At 39.2% G+C, this 22,971-nt stretch overlaps 1 protein-coding gene across 27 annotated transcripts in view; it reads left to right on the top strand.

The window, feature by feature from the left end:
* The window catches only part of CD44 (CD44 molecule (IN blood group)), an 87,491-nt gene that overhangs the window by 47,661 nt on the left and 16,859 nt on the right, over positions 1–22,971 (top strand). For 2 of the 27 annotated variants that reach the window (XM_082343722.1, XM_082343697.1), the window contains exons 5-13: positions 897–1,130; positions 8,201–8,371; positions 9,596–9,751; positions 11,924–12,037; positions 12,512–12,628; positions 15,435–15,563; positions 17,041–17,172; positions 20,106–20,210; positions 22,031–22,120. In XM_082343722.1, coding sequence (XP_082199848.1) covers positions 897–1,130; positions 8,201–8,371; positions 9,596–9,751; positions 11,924–12,037; positions 12,512–12,628; positions 15,435–15,563; positions 17,041–17,172; positions 20,106–20,210; positions 22,031–22,120 — 1,248 coding nt within the window. The remainder of the gene's footprint in view (positions 1–896; positions 1,131–8,200; positions 8,372–9,595; positions 9,752–11,923; positions 12,038–12,511; positions 12,629–15,434; positions 15,564–17,040; positions 17,173–20,105; positions 20,211–22,030; positions 22,121–22,971) is intronic. The other 25 variants (XM_082343700.1, XM_082343719.1, XM_082343710.1 and 22 more) reach the window with 22 other exon arrangements.

Genomic DNA, 22,971 nt, shown 5'->3' with positions numbered 1-22,971 from the left:
ACTGACAACATTTGCCACTTAGAAAGAAAATTTAATTCTTCGTGGATTTTTAAATTTATAGGCATACCTCAGAGGTTTTGCGGGTTAGGTTTCAGACCACCGCAATAAAGCGAATATTGCAATAAATTTTTTTTGGTTTCCCAGCACATATAGAAATCACATTTACACTATACTGTAGTCCAAGTGTGTAATAGCATTATGTTTTTAAAAACATGCCTTAATTAAAAATATTTTATTGCTAAAAAATGCTAACCATTATCTAACAACGCAGCGTTTCCACAAGCCTTCAAGGTGTAAAACACAGTATCTGTGAAGCTATAAAGTGAAGCACAAATAAATGAGTTATGCTTGTATATTCCCTGCTGAGACCGATCGCTTCTTTGTCTCCTATTTAAAATCCTTTCTCGAAATGGATGGAATTAATAGCAACAAATATTACATGCACTTGAGAAGGGAGGGTAGAGACCAGGCAGGAGAATTATCACTTTATTGAGCACCAGCTCTGTCTTGAATACTACACTAAGCACTTTCCATACAACATATCATATGTGCTCATAGCAGAAGGTAGTATCATCCCTATTTTACAAATGATGAAACTGAAGCTCAGAGGGTTACCTACCTTGTCTAGAGCCACACAAAGCTGGGATTTGAACCTGGGGACTCCCAAACACACCCTCTTTCCCCCTCCCCATCTCCAGGGTATGTAGGTGGGCAGGGAGGGTTCACTTTCTTAGTGCATCGGTCACTCTATCCCCCCAACTAGAGAGGTAGTTAGGTGTTGTTTTGCTTCATAAAAAAGAAAAATAGCTTTGAAGTCTTCTAAGATAAGCCACAGTTTTCCTACAGTCGGAAAACGTCAGCTGTCAAGCTCTGAAAGTGCCTCCTCTGTCTCCCAGCTATTGTTAACCGTGATGGCACCCGGTACACCAAGAAAGGGGAATACAGAACTAACCCCGACGACATCAACCCCAGCACCGCTCCCGAGGAGGACATGAGCAGTGGATCCTCCAGTGAGAGAAGCACTTCAGGGGGCTACAACATCTTCCACACCCATCTTCCAACCGTGTACCCGACCCAGGACCAAGATAGTCCCCGGGTCTCCAGCGACCCAGAGACTACCCCGACTACCAGTAAGGAGAATGAATCACTGTGCTTTCCCATAGCGATTCGTTTGCAAAAAACGTCTCTGCTCTTACCTGAGCGATCCGCACTCACGCGTTGATTGCCTCCGTCTCTAGAAGGTGGTGACATCATCTGGGGAGGCGGGCTGCCGTGGTTGTCAGTGAACTGTATACATTGACGGCTACTGCCTACCTTTTTTTTTTTTTCCTCTACAAGAAGTACCATATTGGAAGTTTTTCAGAAGAACTTCCCTTGTTCTCTTGTCCCAGAGATACGGTGACAATTCAAGCCTGATGCAGAAGCTATTTTCATTTTTGCATGTTTCCTTCTTGTTCGTATCCATCTGTGGATAAGATTGTTTTCATAAAGTTGTGATCATAGCGTATGCATGCCATTTCATCTGCTACTTTTCTCCGTTTAATTTTATATTTTTAGGTTTTAACCTGATTTATATTCATATTATTAATTGAGGAATAATTAGTCGTATTCACCACCCATGATTTGCTAAACAATTCCTTTGTTTTTGGTCTAAGGAAGCATACCTGAAGGAGTTATCTGATCAAATTAATCTGCTTAAGAGTTTGCTATCCCAGCTGGTAGGGGAAGGTTCTTAATTCTTGCTTGGTTATGTGGGTAACGTTACTTTGGGACAGCTAGAGTGCAAATATGTAAACACTGCGTTAGATTTCTTTGGGTTTTTGGCCCCGGTGCTTCAGTTTCATTGGAAAGTGTTTACATTTTCCCCTTGTCTCCTTCTCTGCTTCCTTCTTTGCTTTTCCCCTATGGTTTGTTTTAAAACAGGTTTCCGGATGGGCTGCGTTCCTTCTGTGGAGGATTATTCACGCTCAAATAGGGCATCTGCCTCTTGAGCAGCTTTCCTAGTATGGTGTGGATTTTCTCTCTTCCTGGCTATGGCTCTTGAGGGGTGGAACTCGGGTCTTCAAAGAGTGTGGCAGAAATTTACTGGTTTGCAAATGCTCTAGACGGGGCCCTTTTCTATTCCTCATCACCCAGAAGCCAGGGAAATCACCAGAGCACTAGGATTTTTTTTTAAAACATCTTTATTGGAGTATAATTGCTTTACAGTGGTGTGTTTCTGCTTTATAACAAAGTGAATCAGCTATACATATACATATATCCCCATATCTCCTCCCTCTTGCGTCTCCCTCCCACCCTCTGTATCCCACCTCTCTAGGTGGTCACAAAGCACTGAGCTGATCTCCCTGTGCTATGCGGCTGCTTCCCACTAGCTATCTATTTTACATTTGGTAGTACATATATGTCAATGCCACTCTCTCACTTCGTCCCAGCTTACCCTTCCCATTCCCTGTGTCCTCAAGTCCATTCTCTACGTCTGCGTCTTTATTCCTGTCCTGCCCCTAGGTTCTTCAGAACCTTTTTTTTTTTTTTTTAGATTCCATATATATGTTAGCATACGGTATTTTTCTCTTTCTGACTTACTTCACTCTGTATGACAGTCTCTAGGTCCATCCACCTCTCTACAAATAACTCAATTTTGTTTCTTTTTATGGCTGGGTAATATTCCATTGTATATATGTGCCACATCTTTATCCATTCATCTGTCAATGAACACTTAGGTTTTAATGTAAGGTTACTTTCTCAACAGTGTCTTAAATTTCTGTTAGCATGTTGCTGAGAAGGGTGATACAAGTAGGGTTGGGTTCTGGTCATTCTCCTCAGATTCTTTGAAACATTTCAAAAAGCAGATATTTTCAAATTTCCCATGATTTCCCAGATTATCGGCTCTCCGAAGATTGTGTCACTGTATTGTCTGTAATTCCATGGACAACCCTTCTCGAGAGAAGCTTCTGCAAACCAGGCAGGTGGGGCTGCTAGTTACTTGCTGCTTCTTGAGTTCCCTGCCTTCGTAAAGTAGCCACATTGAAGGGGTTTATCATCAGGACATGCAATTTTGTCAGATGTTGGCAAACGCAACAACTAGTGGTCTCAGCAGGAAGCAGATCGGGTCTATCCTAAAGTACCATTTCCCACCAAAGAAGAAAATAGTGACAAAATATATCTTGTGGGAACCAGATGAAATTAACATTCAAGCTGCTAACAGCCTATAGAGAAATAGTATTTCACATGTCCTTTAAAAAAGGCAATGAGGACATTTTATAAACACTCATAGCACATCTTTTAAAGGACCGCACCTCTCCTGCCTTAGTCAGCAAACATATTTTGAAGACCTACTACGTACCAAGCTATTCTAATGCCTGGGACCTATCGGTAAAGACCATTAGAAAGTAATATTGAGGAGAAGTAAGGATTAGTAACCTAGTCATTCATTCAACCGGTATTTGAGGTCTTCTCTGTGCAAGACATTGCTCTAGTTACTAGGGACTCAAGGGTTGGACCTACCTTCATGGAGCCTATATATTGTTCAGAAATCAAGGAAATGATTTAGGTAAGTATGTTTACTTAACTACAAATAGTTCAGGATATGCGTTGAGAAAAGAATTGTGCTTTCCTCCTTCCAGAGCACTTAGTTAAGTTTCAGTAGTTTAGGAAGAGAGAGACTTGTATGTCCAGCAGAGTGAGTCCAGAGCCAACCTGAGAGTCATGGAAGTGCTATAGAACCCAATACGGCAGCACCAAATAAATCAGCTCATGGGAAGAAAGGTGTCAAAGAAAAGATTCAGGTAGAAACTTGAACGTAGCTTATGGTGTACTCAAACAAGTTAGCACTGGTTCATGAATAGACCATAGTTTCTAAGCCCAGTGAGGAGAATCTCAAAACCTCATGGGTGTTGGACTGAGAGTTGGGACTTACCAGGAGGGAGTGATTGCAAATCTCCCCTAATGCGTGCAGGAGGGCAGAGGTCAAGAGAGGGCTGGCTGAGCACAGAGAAGAGTACCTTCGGCTTCTGTGGCTGATTCCATCCTTAAGCGTCCTTAGTGGGTGGCAATAGGGAGAGGGAGTGAGAACGACCATCTGGGTAGGTTTTGACTTCCAGCAGGCTTTCTATTATAAATGTTGTTTTTGGAAGTGCTTTCCTGGAGGTATGTCATCAGCCTTTTTTCTATTGGTGATCTGGAATTCTTTGGAATCCAAAAACTTAAACTAATTCAGGAAGCAGACTCCTGCCTTGGAACGCTCTATTTCCTTGTCTTCTGGGTGTAAAAGAAAAATATATACGTGTATGTATATATTTTTTTTAATTTTTATCATTATTTTTATGTTTTGGTCTGGCATGGTCTACTTGGGTGGGGAAAATTGAAAACTCTGCTGTCTAGGCAGTAGCTTTTTTCATTTTCCCCAAATCTCATACACTTCTTTTTAGGAAGACAGAAATAATGCCTATTTCTGTCTTGCTTTTGTATGTTTGCTTCCTGTTGGTCTCTATCTGATGTACTATAGGGTGAGGGTGGCCAGAGTTCTGCATCTTTAATAAAGTTACTGAGGTAAGAATGTGGTGTCTGCAGATTTTCCAAGGGGATGCTCAGGTTTATCTGGGGGCATCAGTGGTGAAATTGGTTCCAATTTCTCTAGTCTATTCTGTGCAAATGTGTCCTTTGTAGCATAGAGCATATTGTGTAGGTAGTTGACATTGGGTGTGTATAGAGTCAAAGCTTTTAACCTGGAGTTCATGGACATCCAGTAGGTTCAATGATAGGCCATAAACTATTTAAGAGCCACCAAAAAAAATATGCAAAACTTTGAGAATACGTATGTGTAGGATCTGGTTTTCAAGGAGAGAAGCTATAACATATCAGATTTTCAAGGGTGCATATGACTCAAAATGGTTTTTAAAAATCTCAGCTGGTTTAGATGTTTATCCTGATGATCTTTGCCATTCTTCCTCTACAGGGAAACATTCTGGACTCAAGTCTAGCTTGAGAGTCAAGTGGGAGATTTTAAATTGCAAAATAGCACCGATTATCCTTTCTCTAATTTGAATAGAGTCCAGAATTTCTCTAACTTGGGCAGTTGTGTTTCTTTTCTGGAAACACATTCTGAATTAGAATTAAAAGTGACAGAAAGTGTTAGATGGATACTTGACAAAGCTTTATCTGATTTCAACACTTTGAATACACACCCTTTGCAAAGTTCCTGCTCAAGTATAAAGCTTGACTTGAGGTTAATGAGTGTGGGTGGAACTTTGAAATGCTAGTTGTCATCACAAGCTTCCTGGGTAAAATGATAGACAGATCCAAAAGATACAAGCAAGCACCTCTAAAGATATTCCAAAAATAGATGAATGATCCAGTTCATGGCTGGGTCACCCAATCAGGTAGCTATAAAATATTTTTTCCATCACGGGTTATTCAGTTGCTACTTGGTTTTGTTCTGAGCCTGTATTCAGGGGTCTCAGTTTGAAGAATGGGTAGCACTCTGTGGTTATCCGTAAAGAATTTGCATTTCTGATGTTGTCCTAAGATTCTAAGAGACTTTAGGAGACTGGAAAGATAAAATCAGACCTCACTCTTCTCTAATCTTCACTCTATAATATATACATACATTTTATATAGACAGGACTGAGAGTGAAGGTTTTCTAGAAAGACCTCACTAAATGATACTTTCATAATCGATCCAGTTACTTCAGCTGTGCACTCAAACAGCCATACAGCAGCTCAGGAGCAAAATAATTGGATATGGTCCTCGTTTGGTAATTCACAGCCTAAGACTCAGGATCAGACAACAACAGCAATGGCAGGGAAACTGCTATGTCTTTTGCTTATCTGTTGTCCTAAATGCCAAGCCTTTCAATGTTAAGGGAAAGGACACCATTATCATGCCGAAGTTTCCTACTGATGTTCTGTCACCATCCTTAGTGAGAACAGGATCTGGTACCATTTCATTTAACAGAGAGGCCCACTGTCTGGGGACATGACTGGATTCTGCTCAATGTCCTACTTGTTTTCCTTTGGCAACATGCACATAGAATCAGAATTATTTTTCCTTCAGAGCTTCAATTAAGAGATTAATTCAAAACATGTCCTCTTAAAAGAAGTCTATTGGAAAATGCATACTCCTACTTTCCACTGCTCTAATTATCACAGCCAGTAATAATAATAGAGGAAAATATTGATTTACAGATGGAAAGTATAGGCCCTGAACAATTGTTTGGACATCTGATACCTCAACTATAAAGTGTGGGAAGTGACCTGTTGCTTTATATCAAAATCTAGGCCTCTAAAAAGCTCCCTGGATGTTTGACTGTTAATTCTAAATCACTGTAAAGTGTTTTGAGAGTCTGAGAGCTTTTGCGGAAAAAAGATTCAGAGTCTGTAACAATGGGATATTATAAGCATATCTTCACTTATTAACTTTCATTGATGGAGGATATGGCCAATATTTCAAAATAATTAAGCATTTTTTATGCAGAAAAAGAGTTATAAAAATGGTCCTTTACATTTGCTTAGCTTATAATACATTGAATAAACTGTATTTTTTATTTTGACAAATACTCCTGTGAGGAAAATAGTACTGATGTTATGTTATGATTGCATATCATACTGATTAAGATAATGCTAGAGAGAGAGAGAGAGAGAGAGAGAGAGAGAGAAACTGCAGAATTTTAAAAATGGTATTTCTAAAATGTTGACAATGTTCATCTTCATAGTACAAACACTGTGAAGGAAAAGGTCTTGTCAGTACTTCATCTTGGGACACTTCTGGGCTTTCTTGATAACTGGAAAAAAGAAATCTAATTCACTTTACTTTTGTACTTGGCGATTTAATGATGGTTTCAGCCTCTCTGCTTGAACTTTTTTCAGTTTTTTATCTACTATTCTCTACTGTTCTTCTGATGCACATCATGGTTGCAGAAATGGCAGTCTTTGGAAGTTTTCAAATCAAGACTCTTGCTTCTGGTCTTGTTAGTGAGATCATTGGGTCACTTCATCTTCGTCTGTCTTTCCTGATTGATTATCCTATTATCAAAAACTGGGTCTCAAAATGTTCTGTTCTGCTTTGCAAAATCTAGTGTTGATATAAAAGTGACCATGGGCAAGGCTGCTAGGGAATTTGGACGCCAACTGAAGTGGAATGGCATCTCTTTCAGGCTTCCACCTCATGGGTCCTTCTTCCACGTATCAGGGATTGCTGGGGCTATGTGTGTGGGACTGCTGGCAGAAATGTCATACCCTAAATTCTTGGAGGATGACATTGGTTGACCAAGATAGAATGTGTAGAAGATGATGGGCTAGGACTCATCATCCTTTAGAATCAAAGACTCTCAGATGTGGGGAGGATCTTAAATGGTCTCGTTCGATCAACATTTCTAATCGTTTAATCTCTTACACAATTTTCCTGCTAAGTGCTCTTTCTGATGGTGGGGGTTATAATACTTTCTGTATAATACTGTCATTGTTGGAGAATTCAGATTATTACCTTTTTAAATCTAACATCTGGAAGAATATTGATCTCCCTGAAATTCTCACCACAGGTCCTAGTTTGACCTTTTAGGAACACAAACAAAAATTTAATCCCTTGTTTATGTTATAGCCTTTCAAAATTCAAAGACAGTTCTCATGCTGTCCTCGAGACTTCTCTCTTGTTTAATCAGACTAACTTCAGACAAGTCAAGGTCTGTCCAGCACAGCTTTTTCATCTTCAAGATGAGGAGCATGAACCAGATGCTGTTTAAGGTCCTTCCGTCTCTGACATTCTATGAACCCTGGTTTGGGCCTTGGAGAGAAATGGAACTTCTGTGCTTTTTCTCTTTCTTTCCGCCATCTGTATCATGTATAGATGACTCTTGAGTGGTAAAAGAGTGAAAGCACATACAATGCTATTTCTTAGGCACTGATAATTAACCTTTCAACAATCAATTCAATTATGGTTACAACAGCTTTTTTTGTTTGTTTTTTTAATATTTATTTATGGCTGTGTTGGGTCTTCGCTTCTGTGCGAGGGCTTTCTCCAGTTGCGGCAAGTGGGGGCCACTCTTCATCGCGGTGCGCGGGCCTCTCACTGTCGTGGCCTCTCTTGTTGCGGAGCACAGGCTCCAGATGCGCAGGCTCAGTAGTTGTGGCGCACGGGCTTAGTTGCTCCGCGGCATGTGGGATCTTCCCAGACCAGGGCTCGAACTCGTGTCCCCTGCATTGGCAGGCAGATTCTCAACCACTGCACCACCAAGGAAGCCCACAACAGCTTTGATGAGCACTAGTGGTACAACTTCCAAAACAGCAACCAAGAGGCAAGAAGTCCAGGATTGGTTTTCTTGGTGGTTTCAGCCATCAACATCCAAGATTCATCTTCACACCACAACAATTATGGCTGGTAATGAGTTATTATTATCTCATTTCATATGTTTTCTTGGCAGTCTTCAATAATTTTCATTGACTTCGGGGATATTGTCAAAGTCTAAAGTTCATGCTGGTTTCACAAATGTTTTTCATGACTCTGAGATCTATATGTTTGACTTTCTAGTACTAATAAGCAGATTTCTTCTTTCTATTCTATAGAATTAATGTAGCCCAAGAGGAGGCTAATATGGGGGCTGGAAAAGGGGGCTAGGTCTTTCTCAATGACAGAACAAAACTTTGACTCTGAAAGATGTTCTAAAATGACTGAAGTGATAAAAAGTTCTTGACTTTCCATGTGAAAATAAAATAGCATAGGTAGAGCTAACAAAAATCTCCATCAATGGAACTGTTTTTGGGATAAATACTCATAGGATGCAAAGGTAAATGGTCATTCTGAAAGATAGCATGAATCTCATTCAAAACATAGGAAACCCCTTTCTAGTAAAGAGACATCTACAGTAACCACTGCGAAGAGGTGGAGGCTTTCCATCTCCTTTCCTAGGATTGCATCCAAAAGGGAAAAAGTGAGAATTTTCCCAAATATTGGCTGCAATCCACTCTAGTCAACCCTTTTGGTTGACTAATAAATGCCCCGCAAAATTTTTCTGTTAATTGACTAATTTTTTTTTTTTTTTTTTTTGTCTACATGCTGAAGTATTGATGGGAACTGCAGTGTAGCTTTCATTTGCGTTCAGAGCTACAGTAATCGAATGCTAGAGAAGATCAAACCTAATAGCTGGGTGAATAGCAAATAGTGAATACAACTAAGGGATTTTTAGAAATGACTGACGTGTTTAGATTCCAAGGTTTTACTGAAGGTGGCTTGATAAAACAAATAGGCACGTGTGAAACCTTTTCGTTCTATTCTTGACACCCTAGCTTTCATGGCATATGGTTAATAAGTTAATAATAAATGCATCTGAAAGCCTGGGGCTGTGTTTATTGGCCTTTTTTTTCTTTTACTTGTTTGGTGGGGTTATGTCCATATTTATTCTTTTAACTTCCTTAAAAAGAGTGTTCAGTTATAAAGATCATAGCCAGTTGTTTTTAGATCTATACATTAGCTTCAGAGACCAGAATATAAGAATTTGGGGTATAGAAGTCAAATCTCTCACTTTCTTCTTATGATCTTGGGAATTCTTTTATACGTTCTGTGCCTGATTTTCTTCCTTTGTCAAATGGGTTGCTTGGCATCCAGCTAAGCCACTAATGCAAGTCACCACAACAGGTACGGATTCAAATATCATCTCAGCAGGCTGGGAGCCAACTGAAGAAAATGAAGATGAAAGTGACAGACACCCCAGTTATTCTGGATCAGGCATTGATGATGATGAAGATTTTATCTCCAGCACCAGTAAGAATAATCAATTCCTGTAGAACCACCTATGCCAGGCTTATCGATTAATCTGAGTGATGCCCAAGAGTATCGATCTTAGGAAATAGTTAATATGAAAAATGAGCATAAGCCTATGATCACATGTTAATTATACCTTGATGAGATTGTGAAGGAAAAAACTGATTTTTTTTTTAATGGAAACCAAAATATATTTGGAGGAGAAATGGAAAAAATATCTTTTATAAAATTCCTAATGCCTCAGGTACTTCCTGTTTTGTTTATTTATGTGTTAAAGCTGAGCTATATAACAAAACAGTGCCAATTATTTAAAACAAATAGTGAAACCATTGCATAATAGTATCCAAATTCGTGACAATTATAAAACTTTTTGAGAACAGAGATGGAAATTGAGCTGAAAGGTCCTTAAAAAAAATTTAAAGGTTGGTCTAATATTCTGCCAAATGACTGAGTTTCCTATACATACCTGTCATGATCTGAGATATTGCTGAACCGAGATGAGAATCCTGAACCTGACTCCATCACAGCTCTGCCTTTTTTTTAGAGAAGATGTGCCTTTGAGGTGCTACATGAGCTCTCTCAGGTCACAGAAATCCTGTCCGTCCAATTGGAAACTGAGGGTTTCATCCCCAAAAAGACAGCACCCCAGGAGGGAGGGGTCCAAAAGCATAGCTTAGGCCTGAGGCATCTGAGTATATGACATCGATACAACAAATACTTGAGATGAACTATATGCTTTATATCTAAGCTTTCAAGTAGTGTATTCCTTAGTTGGACACCCCTGCAGAGCTTAGAGACCTAACAAAAAAACTCTCTTTAGTTACTTCAAAAAGAAAACCAAATACCCCAAGACAATGGAGCTTTACTATTATACTGTCTGCTGGGTTCAGGATGTGGCCACATCTTCTAAGTCAGGCATCAGGAAAGATGTGGTCTTGACACTTGAGAAACTAAACCCTCTTGAGTGGCAAGCCAAACAGATCAACCTGAAAATAAATCGTATCATCAAGCTCCAGGGGAAAACTTGCCTTGATATTTTTTCATCTCTGTGGCATATTTTCCGATTTCAGCTCACTTTTCTTCTTGGCACCTGTGCACGTAATTCAGCAGGATGCCCTCTCTCTTCTGTAGGGGTGTGATAACTGCCAGTTTTTCATGCTTATTGAGAATGTAGTTAATGATTCTAAACCTGATTTTATTAACTTGTGAAATAGAGCTGATAGTAGTATAGTTCTGAAAAGAGTTTTGTATTATTTGGGTATCAAAATAAAGTTTGAAAGAATTAGGATGTATTTGCAAATAACCTTTCACAAAAGACATTGATTCTGATTTTGTCATGGTTCTTCTGTCAGGTGCATCTCCTCTTCCAGCCCTATCATTTTGGGTGACAGTATCAGGGCACTGGTGGATATACGCCCCTTTTTATCTTCGGGGAGCTGCTGTGATGGTGGTTGGTTACCTATGGTGTTTTCTACTGAATGTATGCGTCTTGGTTTTCTTTCATTGGCTATGAATGGCTTGCTCATGAAATGCTTTGTGTTTGATGAGAATACCATAGGTGTTTGATAAATATAAATATTCAGAAATGTATAGCTAAGTCACACAGCTGTTCTAGGTAGATATTCTTTGTTAGAATCATCTATAAGAAAGCTCTGGCTGCTCAGGGTGTTTCTTTCCCCGCCAAAACTACTAATAATGTAAACTGGTCATCATGGTATAACTTTTCAGGTATCTACTCTTCAGCCTGAGGATCTACATGTAAGCACACTTGGCAGTGTTACAGATTCCTTGGGCTTTCATTTGCAGAGGGTCATTACAGACTGCATGGACAGGCAAAGCGCTGACGTCTTTGGTTCTCCTTGGTGTAGGGCTGGTGTTTTCAAAGCTGCTCTTCCTCCTGCTGCAGCTTCTTTGGCTGCTTTCTCCAGAAGATCTCATGTTCTGACCCCTACGTGTTCTCTGACAGAATGCAAAGGACACTGAGATGCTTAACAGTATGGCTGAATCAAGCTGAAGGCACTCTCTGCTTTCCCTTCATTTCCACTCAACCATCTATACAGCCTGGTATAGATGAATTACTCTATAGACTGAAGAAGGGAGAGATATGCAAAACAAGTGGTGATGGCTCAAGAAATAACATTCTCCTAATTACTTCAATCATCATTATCACAGTTTCAACCACACCACGGGTTTTTAACCACCCACAACAGAACCAGGATTGGACGCACCTGAGCCCAGGCCATTCGCATCCAGAAGTATCACTTCAGACAACCACAAGGATGACTGGTAATGGGCTACGCATACTTAATTAAAGATTTTTTTTCCCTCAAAGTCTTTGATGCTGCAAAGGTCAATCATCGGGACACAGTGGGAAATTCAGTTAATATCTCATCACAAATTCTTAGTGAACTTTCATGAGGATACTCAATTCAGCTTAGGAGCCATTTGCCAGTTATATCATCTGGGCACAAGATATTTTATGTTGCTTCATTATAAAAATGAATACGTTAAAATGGTTTGTGGTGCTCCTCATGATAAAGTGGTTGTAGTATAATAACAGGTAATCATTAAGAAATTTCCATGCCTGTTGGTTTTCTCTTGGGAGATATTAGTGAATTCACTCAAAAGTATTAAGAGGAGATACTCAGAGGTACGATTTAGGCATCGAACCATTAGATGGCATGTACTTTAATGAAAAAACAGAACAATCAAAAGTTGGTTGATAAAAAGTCACAGTGTATGTAACCATCATCACGATAGATGTGGACAGAAGTAGCACCAGTGCTTATGGAGAAAAATGGACCCAGGAAACGCACTCTTCTCTCAGTCACCACGGATATCATGATGAAGAGGAGACCCAGCATCCTACAGGCACAAGTAAGAAGGATGGCAGTCATCAGTTCTGGTTTAGTTGAGTTAGTGAAGTCACTCCCGAGAATAGGGAAGACTTTTTTGCAGACATTGGCTACATCTTCTATTTCCACACAGTCATTTCTTTTATCCCCAGAGCATGAAAAGCTGCCAAATCTGCACACAATTTCTTAGAAATTGGAATAAAATGCTAACTTGTCAGGTGGCCCAAAAGGCCAAAATGCTTAAAAAGTTAAAATGTTTAAAAATATCTGAGATACAGTTTTTGTGTTAAAGTTTCCCAGAGGTTCCATTTGGGTAATTTGTGTGTTTTTATGGAAATGTATGAAGAAGCATGTGTTCTTTTGATGCTTAGTAGTGGGATCTGGAAAGAAAGAATGACAAGTGCAAGGGTCTTTGGAATTCTTGTTTTCTATAAAGATCTTTGATGAATCCAGTTTCTTTTTCACATTCTGTTCCTCACCTCATTGTAGAAAGGCATCCCTTATACTCTTTGGAAGAAAGTCAATCGCTCAGATGGTCTATATATGAATTCCTTGACTGTTCTTTTTGTGTTTTTAAGCCCAAGATAACTTGGGGAAGGCTTTGACGCTGTTATTTTTACTTATGTGCAAACATCTTAGGTTTCCTAAAACAATTTCAGGTCTCACTACTGGCCTATGAGGATAGGACAAAAAAAGAAGTAAGAAGTGTATACTCTTCCTTTTTTATCTGTCTCTCAGAGAGATGCCTATGATGTTTGGAATAAAAGAAGCTTTAATTTAGGATAACAGCTTGTAGCATTTTAGAAATTATGGTTCAACCATGATTCTCATAGCCTTGTATACTCCTAAAGCAAAAATGTAAGAAACAATCACTTAGAAGCCAAAGGAGTTTGGGAATCCATGGTTTGAGGAGGTCTTCAGACAACAAAAGAAAAGTTTCAGACATCAGCTAGGACTGAATAGGTTACTACCTCCTGGGCATTGTACTGAATACACCCAACAGGCCTACATCTCATTATTGACCCCAACAGATTCGATATACGCATGTGGATTATGGGCTGAGTTAACAAAAGAGTCTTCTGATAGAAGAAGGACATAAGAAACAGAATTCTCTTCAGAATGGGATTCTGTACCAGTCCCTTTGGGTCCTAGCAGTGTATTTTAGAAATTATTTAAGGCGGTTTGTACTTAAAAAGTGGAAAACTAAGAGCCTTGGAATTAATGATCCTATTGTCAAAAGAGGGGGGGGGAGGGCCATGATTACTGGAGGACAGTTGAAAAATAGGACATAACAGAACCTAACAGAGGGAAAGCAGCAGCTACTGCAGCAATTCTTTTATCAGGACTTGCAAAACATAAGTGATTCTGGTTGGTGATTCTGGGTGTTATCAAAAGAACATTTACAACTTCCAGAAGAGAGTCATTTGCAATGGAAATCCATTACTCTGCTAACCCATATATTGAAGACAACAAGGGGTTACTGGATATTTAAAGGATCATTGTGTTTTATAAAGAGAGAGGTAGAAGTAGTATAGAATAGTGTGTGCGTGTGTGTGTGTGTGTGTGTGTGTGTGCACGCATTTTTTTTCCTTTCTTTTTTTTAAACTTTAAGTATGCAGTCTATGTTTTGGGTTAATTTTTCTTTTTTTTGTAATTACACCCAGTGTTTTCTCTAACTTTATTATTTGTCAGGAGGTAGTGATTTAGTCAGGGGGAGGTAAAACTTAAGATTTTGGGGGTTTTTTTCCCCTTCCTCTGGATAACCAGTTAACCCCAGGAATGTTTTGGCCAATGCAAGGGTGAAACAAGGACAGTACGTTTTATTTTTTAAATGTCTTCGCAATTATCAAATCATACATATTAATTTCTAAAATAATGAAATAAACCAGTTTTACAAGTTGCAAAGTATACTTCAACTTGGCAAGTTTATACAGTCTCATTTTCTTTTTCTTATTTTTAATTGAGGTATAGTTGATATACAGTATTATAACACTCTCATTTACTTGATAAACTAAAACTTTAGTATTAGTCGCTACAGATGAAAATGTCAGTGGCTTTCTGATTTTTACCAAAGGCACCCCGATACAAGTTCATTTCATTCATTATGCCCTTTTTAAAACTGGACAATTACAACACTGAGCATTTGGAATTTTAAGCCTGTCACACACTCCTACTATTTATATAATGCCAAACACTGGCTGGAAAAGTTTTTCTCCACTGAATTAATTTTCTTAAAAAGTCATTTTGGCAATTCTAGATGCTCCATAGACATAACTTTGTAACATGTCAGTGGGGTAGCATCTCAGTCATTCCCGGCATCTTTCATGCTGGGCAAATGCACTGCTGGTGTATTTCCAGTGTGTGCAATGATGAGTCATGTGACCACCTTTTGAGAAGGCTTCCTACTGGGCTGATCTTGTCATGGACTGTTATATAATATACTCCTCCCTCCAAAATCACTGAAGACAGGTTAAGTTTTCTCAACGAACAGTTCTCTCAGACAGTATGTATGAGGCCATAGACTCTAGTAAAATAAGAATAATACTGGAATTCATAGACCGTGGTCTGGTCCTAACTTTGTACCAACCTGGCTATATGATTTTGAGCAAATCAAAGCTTCTTTGAGCCCCAGTTTTCCCCTCTGAAAAGCTAAAGTATCGGGCCATTTGATTTCTAATATCCCTTTCAGAGTATCAGTGGTGTCTCTCCTTCCTGCTTTCCTTTTCTCCCTTCTCTCCCACATGTATATGCTCTTAAGGTAGAAAGATATGTGTTGGTAAGGAAATTAACTGAATAATAACAGCTCACAATTGACATTCTTCTCACAGCCCGGGCACCCCCTACTAATACAACAGAAGAAACAGCTACCCAGAAAGAGCAGTGGTTTGAGAATGGATGGCCTGGGGAATATCCCCAAATGCCAAAAGAAGACTCTCATTCAACAGCAGGGACAACTGGTAATGGATGGTTTCACAGGCAGACTTGGGTGAAAACTTCCTCTGGGGTTAAGTACTGGGCCTTGAAGACTGTGAACAAGAAGAGTTTGAAGGAAATGTCACAAGATGTTATAGTTCCTTAATCACTTAGCATTCAGTCAACACAGAGCCAACCCTTAAGTGCTCGTAACAAATCACCAGAACAGAAATGGATACAGGCACATAAGGAGACACAGAGAATATGCCCTTGCATATGTCACTTTCAGATCTAATTTTGGGCATCCCCTAGTAAGACTGTAGCAGGGACTCTGATCTTATAAAATACACCCTTTTCTTTCATAAAGGAATCGCTCTATGATATGGGTCCAGGCTTTACAACACAGTTTTATGAAATCCTGGGCTTGTTAGAAAGCTTTTGGTCAGAACCTCAGTAGTCAAAGAAATGGAGCCAGACATTTTGAGAAAAACACCTGTCTGGTGTCATTTGGCCCTTTGTCATGTTTGTTTGGAGATTTCTCCTTGAATGTACAATGTTTTCTTCTTAGATTTATAAAAAACACCTCTTCTCTATATTTGGATTGTGGGACTGGGGAGATTAGACCCAATCTTGTCAACATTTCTAAGTGATGCCAGATAACTTGGCTCTACCAGCTCCTGTGTATGATTCTTTTGTCTGTGTGACAGAAATATTGAAATACATGCAAGATGCATTCTTGTAAAAGAATGTGAATTCCATATCGTTACTTAATATCAGTGAGAAATATCCCTATGTTTTTACTTGCAATATAGAATGTAATGCATGATGTTCTTCTGGTGTGTGGCAGCTTCTGAATGCATAGCTGGCAGAGCAGTGGATTCAGTGACTGGATATGTGGTGTAGTTGTTGCTAAGGGGCTACTATTGTCATCTTTTCTACCTATACGTCTTCAGTGGCTCAGAGTGAGGCCAAAGCACGTGCTGCATTCTTATATGCCACTGTGCCATAAACCTCATTGTTAGAAGGTGATGCTTCTAATGGATTCCACTCATGCTTTTGAGATGAATGGCATTTACTTTCATGTTTATCTCAAGGGAAGCTGTTACCTGATTCCTTCTCTAAATCACTACTGGCCTAATGTGCATTTCACTGGGACGTGGTTGTCTAGGAATAACATCATGTGTTTGGACTCCTACACTTCCTCCTTTAGGGGATGGTGGCAACATGGTGTGGGTAAAGAACTATTTCTCCTCCATCTTCACTTGATGTCTATAACTTCTAATCTATCCACTGGAGAAGTCGTTAATGCTTTTGTGTCCTCTAGTTCACATGCTGATTGCTAGGAAAATTGAGCATGAATGAACCTATACCTGCTAAAACATTCTGCAACTTCCTGGCCCTCTATATCCGGAAGACGGTTTTATTGTCTTGTATAGAAAATAAAGTCTTTAAAAAAATCAGTGTATCCCTGGCCAAATATCAACTAACACTTTGACAATTGCTTGAACTGCATTGTCACAGCAGCCTCAGCCCATGACAGCCATCCAAATCAAAGAGTGACAACGCAGAGCCAAGAGGACCGTTCCTGGACTTATTTCTCCGACCCAGTCTCACATCCAATGGGACGAGGTCATCAAACAGAAAGAAGGATGGGTAATAATCTCTGAGCTTTTTTATATATTATGTTTTTGAAAACCCCCAAATGGCTATTTTCCCAGAAATATGCCCTTGGCTTTAGACCAGTCTGCTTTCCTAAGGAACTTTAAGTTTCTTCAAAAATTAGTTTTCTTGGTAAGAGTGATATGCACATGCATCTGAATCTGAAGTCCTAGATGAGAGTGGAGAATTTGGCAGGAAGGTTAAAGAAGGATTAGTCCTAAGATGATGGGAGTAGAAGTCATTTCCTCTGAAGAGGAGCAGTTTCAAGATTTCTTTTCCATTTACTTCTAAGTGCAGGGTTTTAAAAAGAGTGAGTGATGGATTCAGTGACTGTCTCCATTATAGACCCAAAGATAAAACTTGTCTTTGGTAGAGAAATCTTAGAGATCAAAAACTGATGAGTACTCATTCCAAACAGGTAACTAAAAGGCTCAGAAAATGGTATTAATTACTCTTGCACACTTAGAAATAAATACTATACCCAGTGACTTAGGATTTAGACCACTCTTGTCCATCAATAAATGTTCGTGAATTTAATGAATGGACAACTTTTACACAAGATGGAATCCTTGTTTTCTTAATTAGCATTCTTATTTACCTATAAGCAATTCAAAAACAGAATTAAACAAGAGAGAGTAAGAAAATACTAGCTGGAGTTCTGAAAGAATGGAAGATTGTTATTTTATTTAACAAATTTTTATATTTAAAAGGAATTTTTCCTTTATCAGAACCAGATGACAACATTCCTGAGAGAATCTGAAAGAGTTGGTAGCAGGTGGTGCCCCTCTTTTCTCAGTGTTTACAAAGTGGAAGAATTCATGTTCCTTACTATATCCATGAATAGAATTATGCAAGTTTTATTTATTTATTTTTAATTTAACAAGATGTCTTGATCACAGAAATGTAACATTCCAAAAAGGGAGATCAAGAAAAGAACCAATATGGGGATATGAATTTTCAGTCGTAGCATTAAATATATTATCTGGGTCCAAACTCCCAAGGGTATACATGACACAAAACTACTGAAATGAGTTCTCAGAATGCAATGATAATGTCTCTTGGTATTGAGTTAAACAAAGTTATCTCCAAAACCAATCTAACAGTTTCTATGGTTTCATTTCTCCAGAACACCCTAACTGTGTTGTACCCAAATATTAGTGATCATATATCCCTTAAAGTACAATCGTCTTAAATATCTGCTAATAGAATTGTATTAATACTTTACGTGCAATGCATTATGGAGACAAACAATGTACACTTAATTCATGGTCCATGCTCTTAAGGAATTTAAAAGTTAGCTAGGAAAAAAAAACAGTTAGCTTCAAAATAGATCTAACAGTACAAGACAGTAAGTAATAGATGTCAAATGAATGTTGCTAGCAATAAACACAAAAGAAATTCAGAGGACCCCTTGGAGAACATCAGAGAAAGGTAGATTGGATCTGGTTCTTGAAAAATGGAAAAAACCCTGGGTAGTCAGAGAAAAGTAGTTGGAGAAAGTTTTTCTAGGAAGGAAACACATGTAAGGACAGACTTAAAGGAAGGAAAGCCAAGGAATGAATTTGGCAGAGTGAATGGATCCGTATGTCACAAAGGAAGATGAGTGTGAATGGTGAGGTTGGGGCCGTTATGTTGTGTGGCTGAAGACCCATTACACATTTTATGCACATGGTGGCTAGAGGCTCTGATGATAACCATTGTGGAAAACCAAGCCAGTAAAAGAGCTTCAGAATCAATATTAAATCTCCATACGGATGAACAGAAAGAGTTTCCGTCAAATTGATGATGTCAGGAACGTTACAATTGGCTTCAACCATGGAATGGTGTGATACCTCTTAAAGGAAAGATGAACAAGAGTGTCTAGAGACCATCAACAGGCAGGACTTCTTCTGGGAGAATATCCATTTGGGATTTTGATTTGGATTAGTTAGCCTTTCCTCTTTTTTGAATAATTACTATTACTATTACTACTACTACTATTATTATTATTAAATAATAGAGTCAGCCACGTTTTGTCCTACAAAGATCTTGATACTCTTTTCTTTTAATATGTAAAGCCTGCAGTGTAGACGTGGGTGCCTAATATTCCAGTGTTTCCCTCCGGAGTCATCTGGAGCACATTAAATCTCCCCAGAGGCAGCAGTGTGGGTGGAATTTGGATCCAAGAGCCAGCAATAGTGATGGTGTTTATGGTTTGTGTGACCTCTATTTCACTCAGGACTTATTTCAGCAAAATCATTTTGTGATAGTTATTAGAAACAGCTTCTATAAATATTTCAGTGAAATTTCTGTACCACTCAACATTGTACCTGTTACATTCCAAAGACATTTCCTACTTGTGTTTATGGGAAGAATGATTCACTGACATCCATTGCTTCTTATTCCTTGCCCTAAAATGTTCCTGTAGCCTCCAACTAGATAGTATGGGATGATGATTTTATGTTTTATTTGTACATTCACTTTGTGAAGCGAAAGAGGAGCAAATGAGGGAAAGGGCTGTAGCAAAACTTTTTTGCCACGTCAAGGGGATGTGACAAAATGGTGCCTGAACCAGTGCACTTTGTCTTTTCTCCATGTGTCAGATCACTTGTGTAGAATGGGACAAGTCACACGTGGGTTATATTTCCATCTGTCTGCAAGGCTTGGGAGACCCATCATGTGCTCATTTAGCATTCTTCCAGATTCAGAAAAAAAAGAACAAAAATTGTAGCTTTCATACAACTCAGCCTTTAAATGAAAACCAGTTACTTCTTGGGATACTCTTTTGGAGAGATGATAATCCATTTCAATTCTGGAGACGTGAATCAGTATGTGCTTTCTTTCCTCTTACACAGATTTGAATATAAGAATAATTTGTCTCTAGGCCATAAACAACCCTCAGATAGTAGTTAGGAAATCAAGCAATAACACTGATTTAATTCCTTCAGATATGGACACCAGCCATAGTACAACAACGCTTCAGCCTTCTGCAGATCCAAACACAGGTTTGGTGGAAGACTTGGACAGGACAGGACCTCTTTCAGTGACAACTCGTAAGGATAATGACACTCGGTCTCTATTGATCTGTATTCCTGCTTCAGCTCTTGCTCTCCTCGGCCCCGATGCAGGGCTTGGGCTTGGTGATGGGACAGCACATTCAGGGCTTGGTGATGGGACAGCACATTCAGTGCTATGTGGCTCAGCTCAGCTCAGAACATAAAAGCTGTCTTCATTTTCTATATTTTCTTGATGGTTCTTTAAATCTGATTATACCTTCATTTGTGGTGCTTTCCACATTCAATGACTTTATGTTAAAACATTAAAAAAAGGATGTGGGACTCCATCCCACTTGATTTTCCTTTTCTGAGTAGTTATGTCAGTGAAATTCAAGACCACAGCTAGGACAGTGGTGTCTCTATGCTTTAACTGACCAGCTCCTTTTGATTCCCATCTTTCAATCAAGGCAGAAGAGGGGTAGCCTTTTTCAATGGTTGTAAAAACATGTTTTGGGGCCAGATAATCACAGAGAGTAGGGAAAACACATCAGCCCACAGAAGAGGAGCAAGGCATGTTGTTGACAATTGACATAGGTTGCAGGGCCTGGGAACAAAAGAGGAACATTTGCTATATCTCTTCCTATCACTAAACATCTGGTAGAAACAATGCTAAACTTCTAGTAGCCTTAATGCCCACCACAGATACAAGGCTATCCTAGAGATCACCATAAAGTCATTCATAATTTCTTGACTGAATATGAAAGAAATCTAGAATTAAGAGGGCCTCATTTCACTGTTTGCTACATATAATGGACAGAGTCTTTTCATGTGAGCCCTTTTAGGCAAAGGGAAAAATCAGCAAGCACGTGTTAATTGTCAAGAATGTAAATAACCCAGTGTTAAGCGTCAAAGGAGATGCAGATAAGCCTTAAAATGGTCCTTGCCAATGGAGGGTCTCATGTTCCTACTTTATCCTACTTTATGTCCCTGTTGATTTTTGTTCTGATGTTGGGTTTGGGATTTGGTGACTGTCTCTCTCCTGGTTGTAATATTTACTTGGTGGTGGACATGGCTTAGTGGTGTGCTTTATGGAGTGCTTGCACCTGTAACTCAGAGGTCAGTCCCTTTCTTAGAAGAACACAAAAGATATTAACTCAAAACAATGAAAGCCATTTCAGATATGGGCAACGGTTCAACCTGAAATTGATATATATCAGTGAGGACCCTGTGTTTGCCCAGACAAGCGTTCCCTGGCATTTCAGTGCAGTGATGAGAATTCTCATCCACAGATGAGATCAAAAACCTAATAACTGAGTACAATGGTAACTTAATTTAATGTTCTTTAGAAGAGACTTAAGTGTTTCCTTGTATAAATTTGATCTGAGTTACTTGAGCAAGTTATTCTCGATGAACTTCTTCCTCTTTTGCGGTTACATGTATACTACCTGTTATGATCTTGTTTATTCTTCCTATAGTCACACTTCTTGACACACCGCTAAGGTGCTCTTGATGGTTGATAGGAACACTGGGATTCAAACGTTCCTTTTTCTCTGTCTCTGTGTTCTCTGATTTTCCTGAGTGACAGGAAGCAATGCTATAATTGGGCCGGGATGATCCAGGGTGGGCAAAGTTTTGGCCCAGATTTCACCTTGGCACTTTACCTTGTTTGTTATACTGAAAAACAGAGCCAACTAGGGGCAAAGCAGAATTCTGTTGTGCATTTCTGTCAATCAGGGGAGAATGGTGTGCACAAACCTTGGTATTCCTATGCATCTACCCATCTGACACCACTATATTAGATCCTCCTTGTCAGCAGATACCAGAGGGTTTGTTTCATGACTACAAATTAATACTGGATTCATCCCTCATTGAAACAGAACAGAGTGATACTCAGAGCTTCTCTACATCACATGGAGGCTTGGAAGAAGACAAAGACCATCCCATGACTGCTACTCCAACATCTAGCAGTAAGGACTGTAAAGCCCAGGTGGCTTCAGCTATTGAAAAAAAAAGTCAATGAACTCTGGGTGCTTTTGCAGTGTCTTTGGTGGAGGTGCATCAGTTGGCTGTTGTTGTGCTCTACCCCGATCAGAAGTTGTGGCTGGTGATTGTTCTCTGATTCTTCTGCTTTGTAGATCTCTTAGAAGCCGTTGTATATTAGATGCAAACTATATTTTTTTTAATCTTAAAGTTTGGGTTTCTTAAACTCCAGAGTTAGTGGCTTTGTTTAAAAATAACAGATCGCTTTTGTATGATTTGGTGGAAAGATCTGAATTATATCACTCTCTATTTTCCTTGCATTAATAATATTATTTTGCCATTTATCCTCTGGACCATAAATCCATGGCGCTGGTGACCAAGAAGCAGTGCCCTCTGGCAAAGGAAAGAATAATCAGAGCCTCAACGTCTTTGAAACTTTGCATTTGCTCTTCCAATCACAGGGAGCGTAATTTTACCTTTCAGCTCAATAGCTTGTTTCTTCCACTTCATCAAAGGTGGGTCCAATTGAGTAAGAGCTCAAGATTATCTAGTACCCGAGTTGACTTCAAGGTAACAGTTCTAGTGGCATAAACCTTATTTTAACAAACCAGGTAGATGATGCAACAGATATCTCTTCTAGATATTAGGATTACCGAAATCTCTTCCGTTGAATGATGTCCAGGCGGTATTGATTGCAAAATATTGGTTCTGTTCAATAGTGTAACACACCACACTGTCATTTGCTCCATGTTCACAAATAACAAGTGGAAAGCTTTTGCAGCAATTTCACGTTCAGAAGACAAGCACACAATTGGTGGTGGTCTTACAGATGTGGGTT

The sequence above is a fragment of the Balaenoptera borealis genome (assembly GCF_965194805.1).
Source record: "Balaenoptera borealis genome assembly, chromosome: 11".
Classification (NCBI taxonomy): domain Eukaryota; kingdom Metazoa; phylum Chordata; class Mammalia; order Artiodactyla; family Balaenopteridae; genus Balaenoptera; species Balaenoptera borealis.
Note: the sequence above shows the minus strand (reverse complement) of the source record. Positions and strands in the feature narration are given on the sequence as shown.